Source organism: Diadema antillarum, unplaced genomic scaffold (assembly GCF_040938485.1).
Source record: "Diadema antillarum isolate AM-2024a unplaced genomic scaffold, OU_Dant_1.0 scf00000077, whole genome shotgun sequence".
Lineage (NCBI taxonomy): Eukaryota > Metazoa > Echinodermata > Echinoidea > Diadematoida > Diadematidae > Diadema > Diadema antillarum.
This window is the reverse complement of record NW_027270966.1, coordinates 995,505-1,016,257: the sequence shown is the minus strand read 5'-3', so window position 1 is coordinate 1,016,257 and position 20,753 is coordinate 995,505. Positions and strand designations below refer to the sequence as shown.

General features: G+C 37.1%; 1 protein-coding gene across 1 annotated transcript; it reads right to left on the bottom strand.

The window, feature by feature from the left end:
- Positions 1-8,076: 8,076 nt before the first annotated feature.
- LOC139717566 (cytochrome P450 2U1-like) lies at positions 8,077-14,639 on the bottom strand. Its single transcript, XM_071629073.1, has 3 exons — positions 14,252-14,639; positions 11,245-12,210; positions 8,077-8,926 (listed from the first exon to the last, which is right to left on the bottom strand). The coding sequence occupies exons 1-3, from the start codon at positions 14,637-14,639 to the stop codon at positions 8,736-8,738; spliced, it is 1,545 nt and encodes a 514-aa protein (XP_071485174.1). The 3' UTR covers positions 8,077-8,735.
- Between the last annotated feature and the right edge of the window lie 6,114 nt (positions 14,640-20,753).

Genomic DNA, 20,753 nt, shown 5'->3' with positions numbered 1-20,753 from the left:
ATAATTTCATTCTAATGAAAACTAATATTCTAATAAAAAAACTAGCAAAACATTACAGCATTTGCTAGCCTGACTGCCTGATTATGCATGCGTTGAAATTCCCCTTGATGGATCTAAGATTGCTGGGCTTTGTTTTTGTTTTTGTTTTCTTTTAGCATGTTTTATGGGGTCCTTTTATTTATCTTTTTCTTTCAAACCTTGCATTTTTGGGGGGATTTCAAATTTAAAAGGCATGACACTGTTGATATTTTTTCCCTCCGTTTAAACAGTACATGTGCTTTAAGTTCTCGAAATTTTTATCATAGTCGGGGATCGTGTAAATTTATTGATGTCCATTGTATCGCAATGGCCTTTGCCAGGATTGCTGCATTACTCCACCCAGCTATGCTTTCCTTCTATTTTCTAAAATCGAACAAACATATAAACCAACACAGAAACACAAAAAAAAAAACTGTGAAATTTGCGACTAACGGTATAGGCACTTGAAAGGTTACCACTACGTGATTGACGCCAAATTTAAAAGCCGGATGCAGATTTGGATTTTCACATTTAAGGATATTGAACAAATCATAAATATATAAAACGAGAAACCAAAACCCTCTTACCGTAAACATACAATTTTAGAAGAAAAAATAATAACAACAACAACAATACAAACAAATGAGCATATTCATGAATCAATATGAAATTATCCAAATCATGCATATCATGGCAGATCTCTGCACTGTTTGTCATGATGTTTAGAAATTTCCATTTCATTTAATCTGTTTATTCTCATTTTCACCAAAGAGAATTGTAGAAAACATGTTATTCACACACACACACACACACACACACACACACACACACTCACACACACACACACATATATATATATGTGACCGTGCACCTCAAAACGAACATAAAGTCGCTTACACTGATTTTGCGTGAGGACAGAAAATAAGTGAAATGGGTCAACCTAGCCGAACTTGACTTTTTCATATTTTCTGAAAGAGCGGGTCTTCTTTTACATTATGCTAAAATTTGGTATCATAAAACGGACAGGAAAGTGTGTTTTTTTAGCAGTTTATCTCGAACATTTTTAGTAAAATAGTGTGATTAGGTGTATATTTAGAATCCCCTTTTCATTTCTGAAAAAAACCTTGTCCACACTCTTCACTTTCAACTCTAATAACTTTTGAAAGGATAGTGCTACTACTTGAAAGTTGGCATTAATTATGGACAGAATGTGTTAATGAGGCATGCTTAATTTCAGTTTAATCTCATAATCCCTCATTGTTGTTACTCTGGCGGTTTACTTCCTGTTTTTTTGTCCCATTCATCGCACAGCCAGCACGGTTTGGTAAATATTAAGCGCTTGAATAGACACTGTACTTCAGTGCCTCTTTTCTCAGTTCACACTTTTCCTGAGTTTGTGCTTTCTTTGCAATATTTAAATAGGTTAGGAGAGTCCATTTGATTTGAGTTATACATCATTTTAAAGCTTAGAGTCTGCTCTTTTAGAATATGGTCTTAACTAAAAAGTCATGTCTGGCGACTTTTTGTTTGTTTTGAGGTGCAGGGTCACATATATATATATATATATATATACATATATATATATATATACTCTCTAAAAAAATCGAGTGAAAATATTCACTCCTTCAAGAGTGAATTAAGAGTGAAATTGGAGTAAATTTTCAGTGAAAGTGTTCATTTTCACTCGTTTTAGAGTGACCTCAGGATCACTCCAAAATCTTCGAGTGATCCCTGTGGTCACTCCAAAATGAGTGAAAATGAACATTTTCACTCAAAATTCACTCCAATTTCACTCTAAATCACTCTTTTTTTGTATTCACTCCTTCAAGAGTGAATGTTTTCACTTGATTTTTTTAGAGATATATATATGATAAAAACAGTAATTTAAGAAGCATGGATGTAGGATGTTTACTAAAATGATGTTGAAAACGGAGGGGAAGCTAAAAAAGCATGCAGAGTTTGCCATATACATAATGCATTCCCTCACATATCCTTAATGTTACCATGTGCGGGCATGGAAACGTATAATTATAACAGTAAAGTGAAAACACACATAGAATATTGACGACAAAATTGAAAGCCTTACAAAGCCCTATACAGAGTAGTTACAAGAGTAGTTACAAGAAGATAAGTTTATATTGGTTAGGCATGCGTTTCCCCATTGCAAATGTAGGCGCAATGGATTGACAAGATTGGAATCAAAATGTTTTGAGTACGCTAGTATAACGTATTTATGCTGATATTTGTATATGAATGTATAAAAGGCATGTTGCATGATCTTACGAGTATTCTTATCAGCAAACTATGTCACTTTTTTTCACAGCAAACTCTGCTCTCAGACTCCCCATTTTGTCGCCATTAACCCACAGGTTTGACAACACGAACAGTTCAGATTAGGAGGACTACAATGGAATAGTAATATACCATCAAAAGGAATGGACATTAGTTCAATATCTTCAAAAGCATACTAGATGTCAAAGGTTGGCTGATACCAATGAATTAGATAACATTAATTGTCTTGGTGCTTGAAAATGTGTTAGTGTTGGTGACAAATAATGATAGCAGTTGTAATGATTGTAGTGATATTAGTAACGGTGACTGAGGCGTAGTGGTATAGGCATTGATTGGTGATGGAGATAATGGGATAAGTAGTAGTGATATTAGTAGGGTCAGTAAGATTGAGTTAGTGCCGTTGGTAATGTGTTGATAATGGTGTTATTGGTGGTGGCGGTAATGATTATTCATCATAATTGGTAATGGTATTGGTTTTAGGGAGGATGGTGCATGTTAGGAGATGGTTTATGCTGGGATGATATTGGTAGTTGCATAGTTGAGTTGATTGTGTAGTCTAGCGATGATCAGTGATGATGGCGTTGCTAGTTGTGGTAGTGCCAGCGGTGTAATATTGTTGGTATTTGTAGCTAGAGGAGAGGTGATAGTAAAGTGCAGGAATTTCGTGAATTACATGATGTATCTCATTGATGTCAAGGAGACACGTCGAAGATAAAACTTATGGTCTAGAAAGAGCTTAAAACTACCCTAACAACAATTATAGTGTGTGCCTCTGTTGTTGCTATCAAACAGTGGTTCGACGCTCCCTTGTTACTTGTTTTATTAATATAAAACATAAGCACAACATCAATACCAATAAAGGCTTCTTAAATTGATGCAGACTGACTCAATGCCAGTTACTTTCCAGTATTTAGTTGTAAATTGTCACCTATGATAGATTTGGTGAGCGTATTTGGCTAAAATGGTTCTCATGTCACATAATTACTGTACGTGCACGTCGTATCCCAATTCCTTTATATCTCATATTACAGTCATTATATTTTATAGGTTTGGAGACTAATATTATCATTATCAGTATGATTACTGATCATAGAGAGAATATGGCTCAAACAGAATATCTTCCTCCTTCTCTTTACATGCATTTTGACCCTCTCTTTCTCTTTCTTCTTTGTCCTTTTTTTTTTCCTTCCATGCTTCTCTGTACCGACAGTTCTGTCATGAAAGCACTTTGTTGTTACGTCCACGTCAATTTGATATTTTCGCATTCCCAATTTGTCTGGCAGCCATTTTGTTTATTAGAGTTAATATCCCGAAAATAATAAAACAAAGTAAGACAGATGATTCTAGCCGGTAGCACGGACAAGTCAACAGTGACAAGGAATTACTTCATAACATTTGTCCGTGATCCACTATGCACACTCGGCTTAGGGCCAACACGGCGTTGTGTTTCCCACGGGAAGACCGAACGCAATAGGTGTGGCTTATCGCCGTTCACTTAAATCACATATGATAACTTTTTTTCCCACTAACTCACCTGCATTTTGTGCCTGCGTCCTCAGTACTGTCACAATAGATATGATTATGTACGAATAAATCCCTTGTAAAGACGCCATTCCAAATGTTGGAAAATGCCTTCATACCACACCATCCCTACGTGGACGTCATAGTTTGATATTTCCCATAATGACAACGCAGTATACTTCGTGTACACATATGCCTTACTTGCCCTGTGGCTGCGAAAGATTGTATTCTTCGTCAATCGTAACTGGGTTGTCCTCATCCGGAACCTCTCTTCCTAAAAGTTCAACGCAACCACCGAATATGCTATTGAATTCGCCACAAATACATGTGCGTCGGACCGTGTAGAAATATGTCGACGTCACAATGGTTGTCATTTTATCAGAGCCGCGTTCTATCTGGAGCACTAAATCGCAGCGATGGCTTGATGTTTGGTAGGCGTGCGTATGCTGTAAAACCTCTGGATTTTATTTAATTTGATCGGCATCCGTGAAATAGCATCCCTCTTTGTTTATCTTTGCTTCGCAATATTTTTAGCCAATGCTTACATTCCCGTCAGCTTGCTTCATAGCGCATCTTGGGACTCCCAACCGTTGATCGTATCAAGATCAACGTAGGCCTATTTCTTATTTCATAAGATAAGAAAGAAAATACGACCACTGACAAATCGATTCAGTGCAGTCCCCTACGGCATAACGCTTGAAAACCACAGGGCAATGTAGTCGCATTAAACAGTAGGTCGACAGTTTACTGTAATCAACGACAAACAGATTCTAATCGATGATGTTTTTTTAAAAAAATGCATATTCCAACAAACACCTTACGCCAAACCAAAATAAAACAAACAACAACTAAAGTGTGCACGATGACTATCCAGTCACAGAAACAAGCACTTACACACTCACCCTCACGAACGCACTCTCTTCCCCTTTCTTACACACCTAATACATGTACATACATACAAACAAACATACCAATAACAAAACACAGGCACAAAAGGTAATACATAATATCCTCGTGAATTGAAAAAGAGATAAAGACAGGTAGATATACGCAGAAAAACATACGCCAATGTCTGAATGCACAATTTTTTTTCTTTGCGTTCATACAGTGTAGAAATTTACGTTCAGACGACAAGCCCTATCCTCGAGGTGCCCCTTAACTTCGACGTGCGTCCACACGACGAATCTTAACTTCCTGTCCTTTTGAGTGCGTTGATTTTTGGGTCCACACGGTGGGGACCCCCAGCGGCTCGTGGTTAGAGCGCTAACCATAAAATTTCTCGTGGCTCTTAACATCGAGCTAACCTCGAGTTTTCCTAACCTCGAGGTTAAGGCTTGTCATCTGAACGTACGCGACGAAGAGATATCACTTTTTTGTAGTTGCAAGTAAGATGAGACAGATAGGAGACTGTCACTCTTTAACCCTTAAATAAAGTCAAATGTGCACAAATCTCACACACAAACCTATGGACAGGTATTATGATGTGACAAACAGAGGATTAAAGGGATGGTACAGTATTGGTGGAGATGAGAATTGGGCTTTTAACTTTTTGCGAGATACCAAGAAAACACTTATGATTTAGTACAGGGCAAACCATTTTAAGAGGAATTCAAAGTTTATTTGATGAAAATCGGGTTTTGAATTACTGAAACATCCAAAAACAAAGTAAAACAAAGTGATCATAATAAAGTGTGGGTCAAACACTTTATTAGAATCGCTCTTTTTTTGATATCTCAGCCATTTCAAAACCAATTTTCATCAAGTAAACGTTGAATTCCTTATAGAATTACATGCTCTTTCATATTTCATAAGAGGTTTCTCATTATTCCACCAAAAAATGTCAGAAACCTGAAATTAGGTCTCAACCAAAACTGTCCCATCCCTTTAATCTTTATCATGTTTTTTCTATTCTCCCAAGAGTTCATGCATGAAAAGATCTACGTGACCCTGCATCGCAAAACCACAAATAATCGCCAGACATGGATTTCTAGATAAGGGCAGATATTGAAAGCGCAGATTCTAAGCTTTAAATGATGTATAACTCAATTCAAATGGACTCTCCTAACCTATCTAATTATTGGAAAGAATGCACACACTCTGAAAAGGTGTGAACTGAGAAAAGAGGCTCTGAAGTAAAGAGTCTATTCAAGCGCTTAATCTTTAGAAACCGTGCTGTGGCTGTGCTATGAATCGGACAAAAAACAGGATGTAAACCACACTGGAGCAACAACAATGAAGGGATTATTAGTTTAGGCTGAAATTTAGCATGCTTAATTAACACATTCTGTTCGTAATAAATGCCAACCTTCAAGGTGGTAGCATTATCTATTCAAAAGTTATTAGAGTTGAAACTGAAGGGTGTGTGAAGGATTTTAAAGAAATGAAAAGGGAACTCTGAAGACGTACCTAATCGCACTACTCTACAAAAAAAAAGGGTTGTAGGAAATCTGTTTGAAACACACTTTTCTGTTCGTTTTATGACCCCAAACTTATGAATAATGTATAATAGACAAAGGATAGCTCTTTCAGAAAGTATGGAAAACTCAAGATTGACTTGGTTGACTTGTTTCACCCTTTTGAGGTCCTCACGCAAAATCAAGGGCTGCGACTTTGTGTTCGTTTTGTGATGCACGGTCACATAATTATTATACTACCATTTGGAGTCTCGGAATTATACTTAGACCAGAAAATGCTTGCATTTCTGCAAAGTATTTTGTGGGTTATAACGATGTCATATCAAGGGGAAAAATCATTGCCATAAAAGGCAACATACTTCCACAGCACATCAAATTGTCTGCAGATGAGGAGCTGAGATAAAGACAGAATTAAAAAGAAAACAGATACTGTAGCTAAATTAAGAAAGAGAAACAAACTTCAGGTTGCAAGCCTCGTCGGGTATAATGCAGTTATAGATGTGATTTCAATTTGCCCTCGGGAGTGTTGCTATCATTTTTGTGCCTATTCATTAATTCACCGCTTTTGCTGGATTCACCTGTATTCCATAAAATGTACAATAACTCCGTCGTATGAAAGATATGAAAACAAACAATCGAAGAAAGAGTAATTCAAATTAGAAGGCTCAGTGATATAGTTCCTTGATTAAAACGGATTAACAGTTGATAATGGGGATGAATTTGTTTATGTAATATTACGCATTTTCCAGCTGTGAAGGTTTGTATTTAAATTCAGTGCATGTATAGCATACAGCCATGCAGAAAATAGTATTATCTTTTTTTCGGCAAAGATTCATAAAATAAGTACAGTATTATTGTTGGATGTAAAAGCCTTAATTTGTGGATTTCAGGCCCACCGAGTAGAGTTTAAGCAAAATAAATCCTTTTGACAAACAAAACAAAAACTATAGTTTACGTCAGTAATGTAATATTAGAAAACAATTCAATCTTTTCTCTTTCGAGCTGTTGCTTTTTAGCAATCTATCTATGTACTTATCATGAAGTAAGACTTCCGTCAATCGAAAACTATTTTAGATGTGTGACAACAGTCAATTCACGCGTTAAGTGAAGAAAATGTATAGCGCCACTTACGACCATATGCCTGCTTTAAAGCGGTGATCACTGCCACAGTGGTTCACGACGCCCGGAAAAAAAAAAAGGGGGGGGGGGGGGTAGAAGAATGCCAGGTAAACAAAAAGAAATACTTCATAATATAACGCCCAGTGTGGGATAATAGTTTACCTTGCGGTAATAAACTGTATGATAATGAAGTACTGGTAGGTTTTTTGTTGTGCTTTGTTTTGCTTTGTTATGAATTCTTTAGTTGCTTTAGAACTTATTTTATTCGCTTTACTCCTATTCGTTCTCAATTATTCGTCACTTTTTCTTCTTTCCCCTCTTCTCCTTCAATTTTCTCTTTTTTTATCACTCACTCTCCCTTTGTGTCTGTTCTTTCATATCGAGTATCAACTAGAGAATACTGAATAATGGGACTTACCACTTTCTATCATTATTATATCACCTTCATTTGGTGCTTACCTTATCGGTAATATGCACAAAGTAAACCGACAGGAAAAAAAAAACTATTATTTTTTTTTCCCATAAAAGATATACAACCAGAACAACTATTTTCCAAATTTTTCTATTTCATATCTTAAGTTGGCATACATTATTTTCTAGTTGTGCCTTTATAACGATTTGAAAAAAAAAAAAAATGCAGGGACCATTTAGCAAAACTCATTGCACATGCACTTCGAGTAGAATATCAGATCCCGTTGTTAAAACCAGTGTGCACAATTACAACAGTATTCAATAAGGAAGTAAACATAAATGTCCTTGCGGTTTCCTATTGGGAAAAGCCATTGCGATCTATACCACGTGTATCATTACGAGTCACATATGTTCGAGTCATTTGACATTGTGCCAACTTCCCTAAACGCACTTTGTCAAAAGCAAACCAGATAAGGCGGAGAGTTGCTTATAGAACATTGTGCTGCGCTGCTCCCGAGTCATAGGATATTAGCGCACCTATTGAACAATTACAACAAGGGCAAATACTCAGCGAAATAAAGTTCGTTTATTCAGATGAATGTGGCTTCGTGATGTGAGTAACTAAACATACACGTGATTTATCACACGTTAGGAAGTAACATAATCTTTATACCTTCTTATGATAACAATCTGTTCGTTAGCAAATAACATAGAAACGATAAACTAGTGTCCTCATGATGCTCCAAAAAGATGTAAAAAAAAGGTAATTGAAATAAGTGCATTCCCATTTCTTGTATTCCAAACATTTTACACAAATTATATCTGCGTGTAAACCAAGCGCAATGATGAATTTGCATCATAAAAAGGAATGTTCTTGAGTCTTTCGATTTCCAAAACCTTTGGGATGCTTCACCCGAGTGTCAGATTGTCATTTCACTCTATTTGTCTTCGTCTGAATTATCATATCATGGTGTCTATCAAAGTTGCGCAGATGTCGAACGGTTCAGGGTTGGTCGTTGCGCCTAGCCTCGCTTTCAACGTAGGTGGCGGTCTATCCTCTGGCGCGCTCAGCTTGAATCGGTGAACGATGTGAGTGAAGAAAAGGAAGAGCTCTACTTTGGCCAGCTGCTCACCTAGGCACTTACGACGTCCTGCAAATAAAGGGGGGGGGGGGGCGGGAGATGGGGGAGGGAAAGGGAGGGGGAGCAAAGAGAAAAGATAGTTCACGTTATTAGTAACGAAGAGGAAAAATGTCTCGATGTTCTCAAATAAAGAGGTTTATCAGTTAGACAATGTACTATAGAACCTGCTCATTACAACGCTATTAATGACGCTGTCGTACGAGTAAAAGTAATGTAGACTTGAGGAAAAAGTTGCAATAGTGTGTCACGAGACGTAACAATATTACTAGGCATCGACAATGGCAACTGCTCACTGTATGTATCTGTTATACTGAGTCGCATTCATTAGGCACACAGCAATGTGCCTGCATGGATTGTACTTGGCTTGTTAAGATAAGATTGTTTTCGACACGACTTCATTCTGAGTAGAGAAACATCTCTATTTAAAATGTCACTCGGCTCCGTTCCTCTATGAAAGTAAACGCAACTGATCCATGATTCAATGTACGTTTGTATAGTTTTCTGTGTACGGGAAACGACGTGTCATTGTGGACGCTTTTTACTTCTTTTTGTCTTATGTAAAGGAGCGCTTAAATGTGCCACTAAAACATGTTGACTTTGTGGTATCGATAAACGGTGTCGTTATGATTCCAAAGGTCTAAGTACGTCGTAGTGACTAGCATGAACGTCGCCGTTTATTGACTATAGATCACAAGTACAGTATACACGTACATTGTACGTCACCCTTCAGCAGTTCAGTAATTGCAGTTTGACACGATCGCTGATTGTTTGCAAATGTCTGTTTGTTTGTGTGCTTGTTTATTTTCCGTCTGAACAAGGTGGCTGGATAACCCATATTCAGCTGCACTGGTTGGTCTACCATACAGGGTCCAATACGCTATGTACTGGGGGTATGGGGGACCATTATTCACTGCGTTATGCAATCTTCTCTTTGCAATGAATGAATGAAACGGGATTGTTCACGTACGTGGGATGTGAATCACACAATAATGTACCATAGCACAAACCCTAACAACTAACTTCTTATCTAGCGATGGTGGTCCCCCAAAAAGAAGAATTCATTACTACTATAAAATGATTATCCGATTTCCCTCAAACTTCATCGATGTATAACTGATACTGCTCCTTGTCCCAAGTCAAAGTAAAACATTTTTGGATAAATTTATTCATCTTTAGTCTACTTCCCGTGAGTGCAACGATAAATTTCTGCGTCCCTTGATTTCGTTTTATGTAGTTCAGTACATCTTTATAACCCTTTCAAATAATAGAACCTACACGTACCTTATTAGGGACAATAGATACCGATTTGAAACCAACGCTGTGCCCTACTTACCCCGAATTAGTGCTATCAATTTTGAAAAGCCGAAGGCTGTTCGTTGTATACGTTGTACACCATGCATGGGCCGCTTTCATGTTTTTTTTTTTATCTTTTTCTTTCTTTCTGTAACTACACTGTATAATGCCGGACCAGCTAGGGTTAAGACGCGTCCTTCCCAGAAGCTTACCCAAAATGCATCCCCCTCCATTCTTCACGGAATGATCTACTTCAATTTCAAAATTGATTTTTATGTTTATTTCACAATCTCTTAAAGTATTCAAATCTACAGTTGGAGGGGGTTAAAAATAGTGATGATAAAAAACAATAGTTTTCGTTGGCTTGACCCTTTAAAAAAAGACCAAAAAAAAAAAAAAACAGATTGATAGTACGTAAAGTTTCTTGGGAGCTCCGATATCAACCTTGAATAATTATGTGATAAATATTCTAGTCTAAGGGACCGTTGGAAATGTTTTACTTACGCGATTTTCGACTACTAACGTGGTATATTGAACCTGTCCGGGGAAATAAGATATGTTTCATCCAATTGGCAAATTTATCGACTTGCGCAACTCCGACTTACGTGATATTGACTGTACTAGTGTATTTCAATCGGGACTGACAAGACATCATTGTTCTAAAAAAAAACAACAAACAAACACGACAGATTCCAGCATTCATCAGACAATAAAACAGCTTTTTCTACTGATCAGTGTAGTGATTCATTTGTTGCATATCATTCATTTTATATTTAAATTCTAAAGCAGGAGAGTCAACCTGCATATTGTCTCTAAGAAGCGTTGTATTTCTAGCTGTGTCGAAAAACCTTACAAAACATACGCCACATTATAAACATCAATGACGGTAACTACGCTTCTCCGGCAAAAGATGGCGTAGAAATCTTATTCAGGCCAATCTAATTTACAAGTATGAATTATTCTGATGAGTATTGTACGTCTACTTTCCCCTTGTTGTATGTAGCAGTTGCTAAAACCTCAGTTTGGTTTCTTACCTATGGAGAAGGGAATCATTTCTTCCCTCTGCCGAACCTGGTTAGTCTCCCTGTCCAGGAATCTCTCTGGGTTGAACTCATCGGGCTTTTCCCATAACTCCGGGTCGTGATGAACAGCCCACAGGTTTGGTATGATCACGGTACCCTTGGGGATGTCGTAGCCGTTTAGGACAGTATCTTCGACGGGTGCGTGGGGCACTCCCAGCGGCGTGATGGTAGAGAACCTCTGGATCTCCAGAAGTGTCGCTTCTGTGTACGGCAAGTTTGGCCTGTCCCGGAGACTAGGTAGGCGATCCCTGCCAATGACGTTATTGAGTTCCTCGTGTACCTTCTCTTGTACCTTCTCGTTCAAGATCATGTACAAAAGGGACCACTTCAGTGTCGTCGCCGTAGTCTCCGTTCCAGCCACGAACAAATCTGCTACGGCGTGAAACATGTTTTGGTCGCTGAAAGTGTGCTTTCCGGGGTTTTCTTTTTCAGCCTCCAGGATTTGATCGGCGTACATCTCGACGTAACACGTCGGAGATCCAGGAACGCGCTCCTCACTAATCGTCTTCACCATGGGTTTCATGTACTTGTCGAACTTCGCTTGTAGCTCCAGCATACGCCCAGCACCACTCCCTGGCATAAATCTCAGGAATGGAATAAAGTTAAACAAGCCAGCGATTTCCCCAATTTCGAAGCTCTCGAAGACGGCCTCAAGGATACCCTTGAAGGCTTCGTCCTCGTAGTCGAACCGCTTCCCGAAGCTCAAGTAGCTAATGATGTTGGACACGGACACCACGATGTCGTGAAACGGCAAGAACGGCTGGGACTTGCGACTAGCGAAGCTCAGGGCAAGATGGCGCGCCTCCTCGGCAATCGTCTCCTCCATTCTGAATTTGCCCATGCCCAGAGAGCGGAGAGCGGAGAGGGAGAAGCGCCGGTGTTCCTGCTGCATCTGGCCGAAGTAGGACACGATGAGACCTGGGCACAGATCAAGACAGCGTCAATGCAAGCTTTTTGTCAAGGCCCTTTCGCTGTATGGTGAAGAGGGTGGGATTGTCGCGCTCGGCTGGGCTCGCTTCGCTTGACCGTATAGCCAACATACAGCGAGAGGACCTTGACAAAAGGCTGCTTCAATGCAAGCAATAACAACGAGTTTAATCGTGGCCATGACAAAACTGAAGGAAGAATACGAACAGGAAAGGAAATAAGAGGAGGAAGGGGATGAAGATGAAACAGGAGATTGATTAGTGGTTATTTGAGAATGATTTTTATTACGCAATACACACGTTCAAAATCAGAATCGTTAATCAAAATTGTCATAATCATTGTACTAATACCGTCAAAACTATTTCATTACCAGTGTGATGACGGCAGTCATTGTACCAGTTATGATGAAACAATTGTTTTAACTGTGTTTATCACTGGATATGAAGTGCCCAAAGTACACGTAGGAGTAAACCATTGAGAAGACTAATAATAATCTACATTAGCTTGGCTTGAAAAAAGAAACAAACAAACGTATTAAAGCGTTTTATTTACTCTGATTTGATCGGTTTATGGTTTTTCGACAAAACTACAAATAACGCTTCTTTTCGCTTCTAACGCTTTCAGCGCTTTTTCTTTCTTTAAAGCGCCAAGTCACTGTTTTTCTTTTCCGTTGTTTTGTCTTGTTTTCTTTCTTTAGCAAAATGTGTTTCGTATATTAAGATTAGGAGTTTGATGAGTAGATTTATAATTGATGTTTTAGTATTATATTTCGTATTACATATACAGTATAGATAGGGCCTCATCCACGTCAAGCTCTGCTTATGATGACAGTCCCCTGTATTGATTTCTCCTTTGTTCATGAATACAGTATGCCTTAATATGTTTTTTGATTCATAAATATGTCATTGCAGACTGATGTTATGGAAATGACATTTCTTGTATTGATTTGTATGTTAAACTCTCCTTTTTTCATAATCACTTTGTTTTCATTTGTTATTGTATTTGGAGAAAGAAAGTGCAGAAATAAGCCAAACCAAAGAAAAAAAAAAAAAAACCTTCTGCTTTTCAATGTAGATAACCACATAAAGAGAAGAATGTGTAACAAATGAATAACAATAATTGATTGATCGCACTTCAAAACAATCAAACCAGTTCAAGGCAGTCTATAACGGCTTACAGTATATAAGGCAATTTCAATGCTTTCATGCTTTTTTTTTTTATTAGTGGAAATGTAAGCAAAGAACATGGGATTCCATCGGGATTCAGACCCGAGACCTCCGGATGCTAGCCCGGTGCTCTACCGACTGACCTATAGAAAGCCCTAGTACAGTGTTCGTCTTACAAACCCGAAATTCTCAATGCTCGGATGGTCAGAAGCTATAGTAAAGTGTGTTTGTGTGTGACACACACGCACACATTTAAACCTGTTTTCCTGACGCCGGAAAACTATCCTCCCGAAATAATGATGCAAATTGTCACTGCTAACAATTCCCTCGCCAATCCATTCATTATCTCTGACAAAAGAACATGCTGGTAAACTGTATCAGTTGCTTAGTGACACCAATACGAAACAGATAGCTGCCTTGCTCATTATCAAAGTGAACCTACCCGTACACACATCGATTTGATTCGAAAATTGATCCCCACTCCTAATCAGTATTCGAATTTATTGGTGATGCTTTAATATTATGGTACCATCTCAGCTCAGTTTGCTTGGTGAGTGCCCCTAGTATAGAGGCACTGTTTCGTAAACATTAAACTATAAATTGCAAGCTGTAAACTGTTAAGCCCTTGGCTGTCATTGTAGGCCTACTTAAAATTCAGAGAGGTATATATAACTGCGTGATAACAATTATTAATGTTGTTGAAGGTAATCGTATCATTCAAGACACAGCGCGTATTGGTGGTTACATCTAAAATGACTTGCTAAAACAATGTGTTACGTACATGACTATAATAAACTGGCTGTACAGTTGACTACTAACATGCTATAATGTGATTATAATGTACTCTGCAGAATGAAAAGGCTCACCTTTTCCCTTTGCTACGTGTTCTATCATAGTGATCTTGGGTCTATCGCTGAAATCGTCGCTGGACTTGGCGAAAGCCTGTCGGATGAGGGCAAAATCGCTGAGGACAACGGTAAAGAAGGAGCCCATTCGCATACTGAACATCGGACCGTACTTCTTCGCCATATTGGCGATGATAACGTGCGGCATCTCGTCCCCTGCGAGGCTCGGCAGGCTGCCGAGGATGGGCCACTCCGGCGGACCCCGGGGCGGGAGGTTGGAGTACGCCTTCGTCGTTCGCGATCTCACCACAATAAAGGTGAGTAGAAACGTGAATCCCGCCAAAAGAAAGGGTGTCACGCCATATTGCAGGAGTGAGTCCGACAGCCGATCTAACGCCATGGCATGCATTTTTGACGAAATGGAGAATGGTGAACACAGAAAATGTGCACTAAGCTGACCGAAGAACAAACCAGCGCAGAAACTGACAGATCTGCACAGGCTGTGTATTATGCCCCGGTCGCGATCGCCTGACTGGTACTTCCTTATAAAATACAATGCAAGCGCGATCGATATTCGTGTTTGTAAGAAATAGTCTTCCTCACAGACACTCTTCTTTTTTTTTTTTTTTCATTCAGTATTTATTGGTAAAAAGCAAATGCCATTTACAGCAAAGAATAAAAAAATCAATCGAATTACAGAATCACATAATAAAAAGTGCAGCAAAACAAAGTGGATACTTAAAATATCACATAACAAATATGACAAAAATACCGTGTAGAAAAAATATACAGTGCAAATTAAATGTCGAACCTCCATTTTTGAAAATGAATACCAAGTTTACCTTTCTTTTTAGAAATTCTATATTCTATTTCTTTATTATTATTTAAGTAAGCCTGGAAAGATTCAAAAGTAGGGGTTTTATTCTGGAATTTACAGACATATATGAAATACTTTACAGATAAAAAAATATATGATATATAAGAGTCTCCATAGAGACCGAACATTTTCTCAAAATTAGAAAATATATAATTTTTCTTTTCCTTGTGATTTATAATATCTATTATTTTTTGCCATAAAGGTAGTATATGGGGACATAAAATAAACAAATGTAAAAAAGTTTCAGGCGATTTATTACAAAAGAAACATAATGATGAATCTTTTCTTTTGATTTTAAATAGAAATTCATTTAATGCTATTGCCCTATAAAACAGTTTTACAAAAAAGGATCGTAATCGAGTATCAATGGTGCTTGTCAAATTTCTCATAAGGATTTTTTCCCATATGGGAGAATTTAGGTTAAATGAGTCATTCCAAAAAGAAAAATGATTAACTGGGATGACCTTTTCCAACATTACATCATATACATACTTGGAAACCTTACGAGTTTGCATAAGTTTACCTACAGTCGTTTCAAAAATAAAATCTTGATTTATTTCCGAATGTGTGAGCCATTCTTGTGAAATATTCTTCATTAAAAAATTATATTTCCTCCTATCAGATTTATCTATATCATAATCAAGCACCAGCTCTTCAAATAATTTACTCCCAGGGTGAACAGGATCCAATAACTCATTAATATAAATCAAACCCTTCTGTAACCAATTATCATATACAAAGTATTGTTTTGATCTGGATCGAATATTCTTATTAAACCATAAAGACTGGCATGCACCTATTTCAGAATAAGCTGATCCAAATTCAATTTTAACCAATTTTTCTCTGAATGAATACCAGGACCTTAAAGAATCGGCTAACTGAACAGATGGCAATTTCTTTAAAATAGATTCTGGAGCATTAGTTTTCCACAAAATATCCGTTATCGGAGAGAAATTCTCTAGAACTGAAAGCTCCATACGTTTCCAGAAACTGTCAAAACTTTCATCATGTAACATTTTAACCCAATTCAATTTCTGAGAAAGAGCAAAAATCGAGGGGTCGATCATTCGTAAACCACCCTGGGAGTAATCATTACATAAATACTGCCTTTTAATCCTATCATTGCCCCCATTCCAAATGAACTTATACAATATAGTATTCAAAGATTTGAAAAACTTACTAGGAATCTTTATACACAAGACTGAAAATTGATAGAGGAGTTGGGGCAATAATAGGGTTTTTACAACACAAATCTTCCCAATCAAAGAGAGATTCCTAGCTCGCCAACAATTAAGTACACTTTTAATTGATTCTAATTTGGGCAAAAAATTCAAATTAAATAACTGATTTAGATTCAAAGAAAATGTTATACCAAGGGTTTTAAATTGATTTTGCGTCCATTTAAGGCCTTTTTCAGAGAAAGGAAAGTCAAGGGAGCCTTTTCTAGAACCAATCCATACAGCCTCAGATTTTGAAATATTTAGTTTACAACCAGAACAAACAGCAAAAGTGCCCAACAAATTAAACAAAGTATTGAAAGAATTTATAGATCCATCTACAAAGCATGTGGAATCATCGGCTAATAAGGATATCTTTAACTCCTTTCCCTCCACAGGGATACCTTTAATATTATCATTTTGTCTTACAGCTTGAGCCATAGTTTCAATAACTAACAAAAACAAATATGGGGAGATAGGGCAACCCTGAAAGATTCCCCTTTCCATGTCGATGGGTTTTGTTAAAAAACCGTTATTTAAGACATAGCTCTTTCTTCCAAAATAAATTGACCTAATCCAACCAATAAATTTATCTCCAAAATCAAATTTTTTTAAAACTTTCAATAAATAATTATGGTTTACACTGTCAAAAGCTTTTTGAATATCTAACAGAAGAATTGCTCCAGGTATTTCATGAAAATCAGTATACTGAATTGTATCAATTAATAATCGAATATTATTCCCAATATGTCTCCCTTTCATAAACCCAGACTGATCAGTATGAATTAATTGATCTAGTATTTTCTTAAGACGGTTTGCCAATGTTTTGGCAAGAATTTTGTAATCAACGGTTAATAAAGATATCGGTCTAAAATTCTTTAAAAACAAAGGGTCCTTATCTTTTTTTGGAATCAGAGTGATTATACCATTCCGCTGGGAAGAAGACATAAAGCCATTTTCCATGGAAAAATTTAGGGAATTTAAAAGTAAATCAGAGATATCTTGCCAAAAAACTACATAAAATTCTGCGGGGAGCCCATCAAATCCCGGAGATTTATTGTGTTTCATTGATAAAAGCGTATCATATAATTCTTTTTTAGAAAGTGGTTTTTCCAAGAAATATTTATCATTCTCGTTTAAAGTAGGAATATCAATGGATTCCAAAAAATCATCCACAACTTCTTCATTATCCTCAATATGATTTTTATATAAAGTCTGAAAAAAAGTATAAATTTCATTCTCTACTTTAGTTTGATCTGAGATAACAGCACCAATTTCGTTTTTAATTCTATATATACTTTTCTTTTCACCCATCCTTTTTTCAAGATTACAAAAATATTTCGAACTCTTTTCTCCTTCTTCTATCCAACGAACTTTCGAACGAATGATTAAACCTTGAGTTTCATAATCAAAAATTTTATTTAATTGAGAATTCAAATTTTCCAGTTCTTCAATGTAGTGTTTATTACTTGTATCTCTGCTTAATTTCATCTGAACTTCCTCAATATTCTTAAACAATTTTTCTTTTTTGGAATTTCTTTCCTTCTTTTTCCGAGAACTATACTCTATACAGGTCGCTGTAATTGAGCACTTCAAAGAATCCCATATAATATTAGGATTGCATTCAGAATAACGATGTACAATTTTAAATTCTTCAATTTTCGCTTTTACGGTGTTAATGAAATCTGAATCATTATGTAAATAATTACAATTAAGTTTCCAAAACCCTGGCCCCCTTTTTACTTGCGAGTCCTTAAAATTTAAAACAACTATTGAGTGATCAGACTGAATCCCAGGAAGAATCTTTGAACTAACACAATTATTAACAAAATTTTCTGAGACTAATATAAAATCTAATCTAGAAAGAGCTATAGGATTCTTTTGGTGTCTTGTATACTGTTTTAGGTTCGGGTGAAAGTCTCGCCAAATATCATGTAAATTGAATTCTTCCATTAAAACTGAAATCATATCCCTAGATTTAACATTTGCATGAGTTTGCTTACCACCTTTATAGTCCAAGGGTGTCAAAACAGCATTAAAATCTCCAGCACATATCAGGGGGGTATAAGTGAATTGTTCAATCTTAGCAAATATTTGGAGAAAAAAATCAGGGTCATCATTATTGGGACCATAAACATTCACTAAAGTTAAAGGTACATTATTAATTACCACTGATAAAATCAAATATCTTCCATTAGGATCAGCAAATAAAGAATTAAGAGTAAATGAAATATGATTACGAATTAAAATAGCGACACCCCTACTATTAGATGTATAGCTTGAAAAAAAGGCCCTTTCACCCCATTGCTGTTTCCAATAAGATTCATCACAAGGAGAAGAGTGGGTTTCCTGTAAAAAAATTATATCACTGTCAATTGACCGTAAGTAATGGAACACTTTTCGCCTTTTTATATGATCTTGTATACCCCGGCAATTGAAAGTTGATAATCTAACATCCATAATGTAAATATTTAACACACAATGAATTAGTACACATCTGTATAAATAAAGATAACAAAAATATGTAATCCATAAAATCAGATTGGGTATTATGAATTTTAGCACTGAAAGCATTCCACAAGAAAAAAAAAGCTGCATAAACAAAAAACTTATTCAAAATGATTGACACCAACATCATCAAACGAAAACAGATTTAGGACAACTAATGAAGAAAAAAGAGTTGCACTAGGTTGCAAGGTAAAGGGCCTCAAATCAAAAAAACAGCCCAAACCAATAGTGCAAGGCATGTGGCGATTCGAGCAGAACTGTAACTGAAAGATGACTAGAGTGCCTTCAAACAGAAGATGCAAAATACAGTACATGCATAAGTTTTGAAATTTAAACTCTAAAATAACAAACAAAAACAATTTAATGGTCTTATGACCCCTGTCTCCACCATATAAAATTTATACACACTAAAAAAATACAAAAGTATTTTCAGCCCCAGATTATATCTTAAATCATAAGATATCACTACTCACCTTATCCTGACACTCTAGGGGTGACTGTATACAACTGTATCTCATCATTTAATAAACACACAGAATTCCTCAAAAGGTCAACCATGTTTGTCATCTTAAACAAGTCAAATAATTCCGGAAAAAATAGTGATAGTTACCTTTGTACAATGGAAATAAGTCGTGATTTTTTAATCATAATATTTGAATTGTGTCCAAATATGACGTGTGATAAATACCTTTTGTGTTTATCAAAAAAAAGAAGAAATAACAGTACTCGGTGCTCACTGGTCAAACTAGTGTAAGTGCTACTATTTTTTAATACAAATATGGTACCGGTAATGATCATTTTCTAAAATGATGAAAGCACATATCTTTCCTGGTCACGACTATCTTAATGATAACATAGCAAGGTACATGTATATGAACCAATAAAAAAAACAATCAACATGGGTGGCGATGTGATAACCGACTTTCCAGAAAATATACCATAGTGTTAAAGATTATGCTATGGTGATCTTTCCGTCTGGATTTCTAAAGCACAGCTTGTCAGGAAAAATAAAAAAGGGGCGCTTGCCCTCCTCCTTGAGCCGCTTGAATGCACCAGCCTTGGATTTTCGAAGTTGAAGAACATGTTGTGAGAGATCCTCTGCAACGAATGCTTTGTGATCCAGGTACAGCGATCTTGTAGCCTTCAGCTTGTTGATACAAGCCTTGCGTGCCCTCTCCTTTGCAGTAAAGGAACCAAAACCTATGTGGATCCTTCTTGGATGATGTGGAGCATTCTCCTGTCCCTGAGGTCGAAATGACGGTGTTCGATGACATCGCTGGATATCATTGATGTCTTCTTCGGGGACATCTGCGAAGCGCAGGAAATCTTGAATGAGTTTCTTGCAGTCCTCCTTGTTGTTGGACTCCTGAATCCCAAAGACAACAAGATTATTACGTCGTGAACGATTTTCAAGATCGTCCAGTTTCCTCTCCAGCTTTCCATTGTCAGTCTGAAGCGCCTGTACAGTATCTCTCAGGTTAGCGATATCAAAAGAGAGGCTCTTGATCTTCTCATCGTGCTCTGTGACTATAGATGTGAGGTCGCCAAATTTTTTGTCAAGCAGTGACTCAATGCGAACATCCAGTCTATTCTCAAATTCAGTGAAAAACTGTACAAACCATTGTGGAGGTTGTGAGCTCGATAGGCCGGCGGCTGTTACAGCAGCGTAGCACGGCTTGTCCGTAGCAGATAGAAGCTCTCGTCTAGCAGAGGGGTCACGCGCTAGAACGTCCCCGGCGGCTCCGGGAGACTCACGAGGAGGAACCGCAGTGTCCGCATGATCATTGATCAACTTTGGTTTCTTTGCGTACGGTGAATTTTTCTCCATGATTGTGACCACAGTTGCATACGAAATCCACACTGAGTTTCACAAAAGTTACAGAAAAGTAAGAGGAAGAAAATTTACCACTTAAAAGTCACT

What these genes read in the sequence shown, in the direction of transcription:
- LOC139717566 (XM_071629073.1), bottom strand. Translation starts at nt 14,639, where the DNA reads ATGCATGCCATGGCGTTAGATCGGCTGTCGGACTCACTCCTGCAATAT. An exon ending in ACACGTAGCAAAGGGAAAAG is followed by an intron (nt 12,211 to 14,251) that starts GTGAGCCTTTTC and finishes ATCTGTGCCCAG; the next exon opens with GTCTCATCGTGTCCTACTTC. An exon ending in AATGATTCCCTTCTCCATAG is followed by an intron (nt 8,927 to 11,244) that starts GTAAGAAACCAA and finishes CTTTATTTGCAG; the next exon opens with GACGTCGTAAGTGCCTAGGT.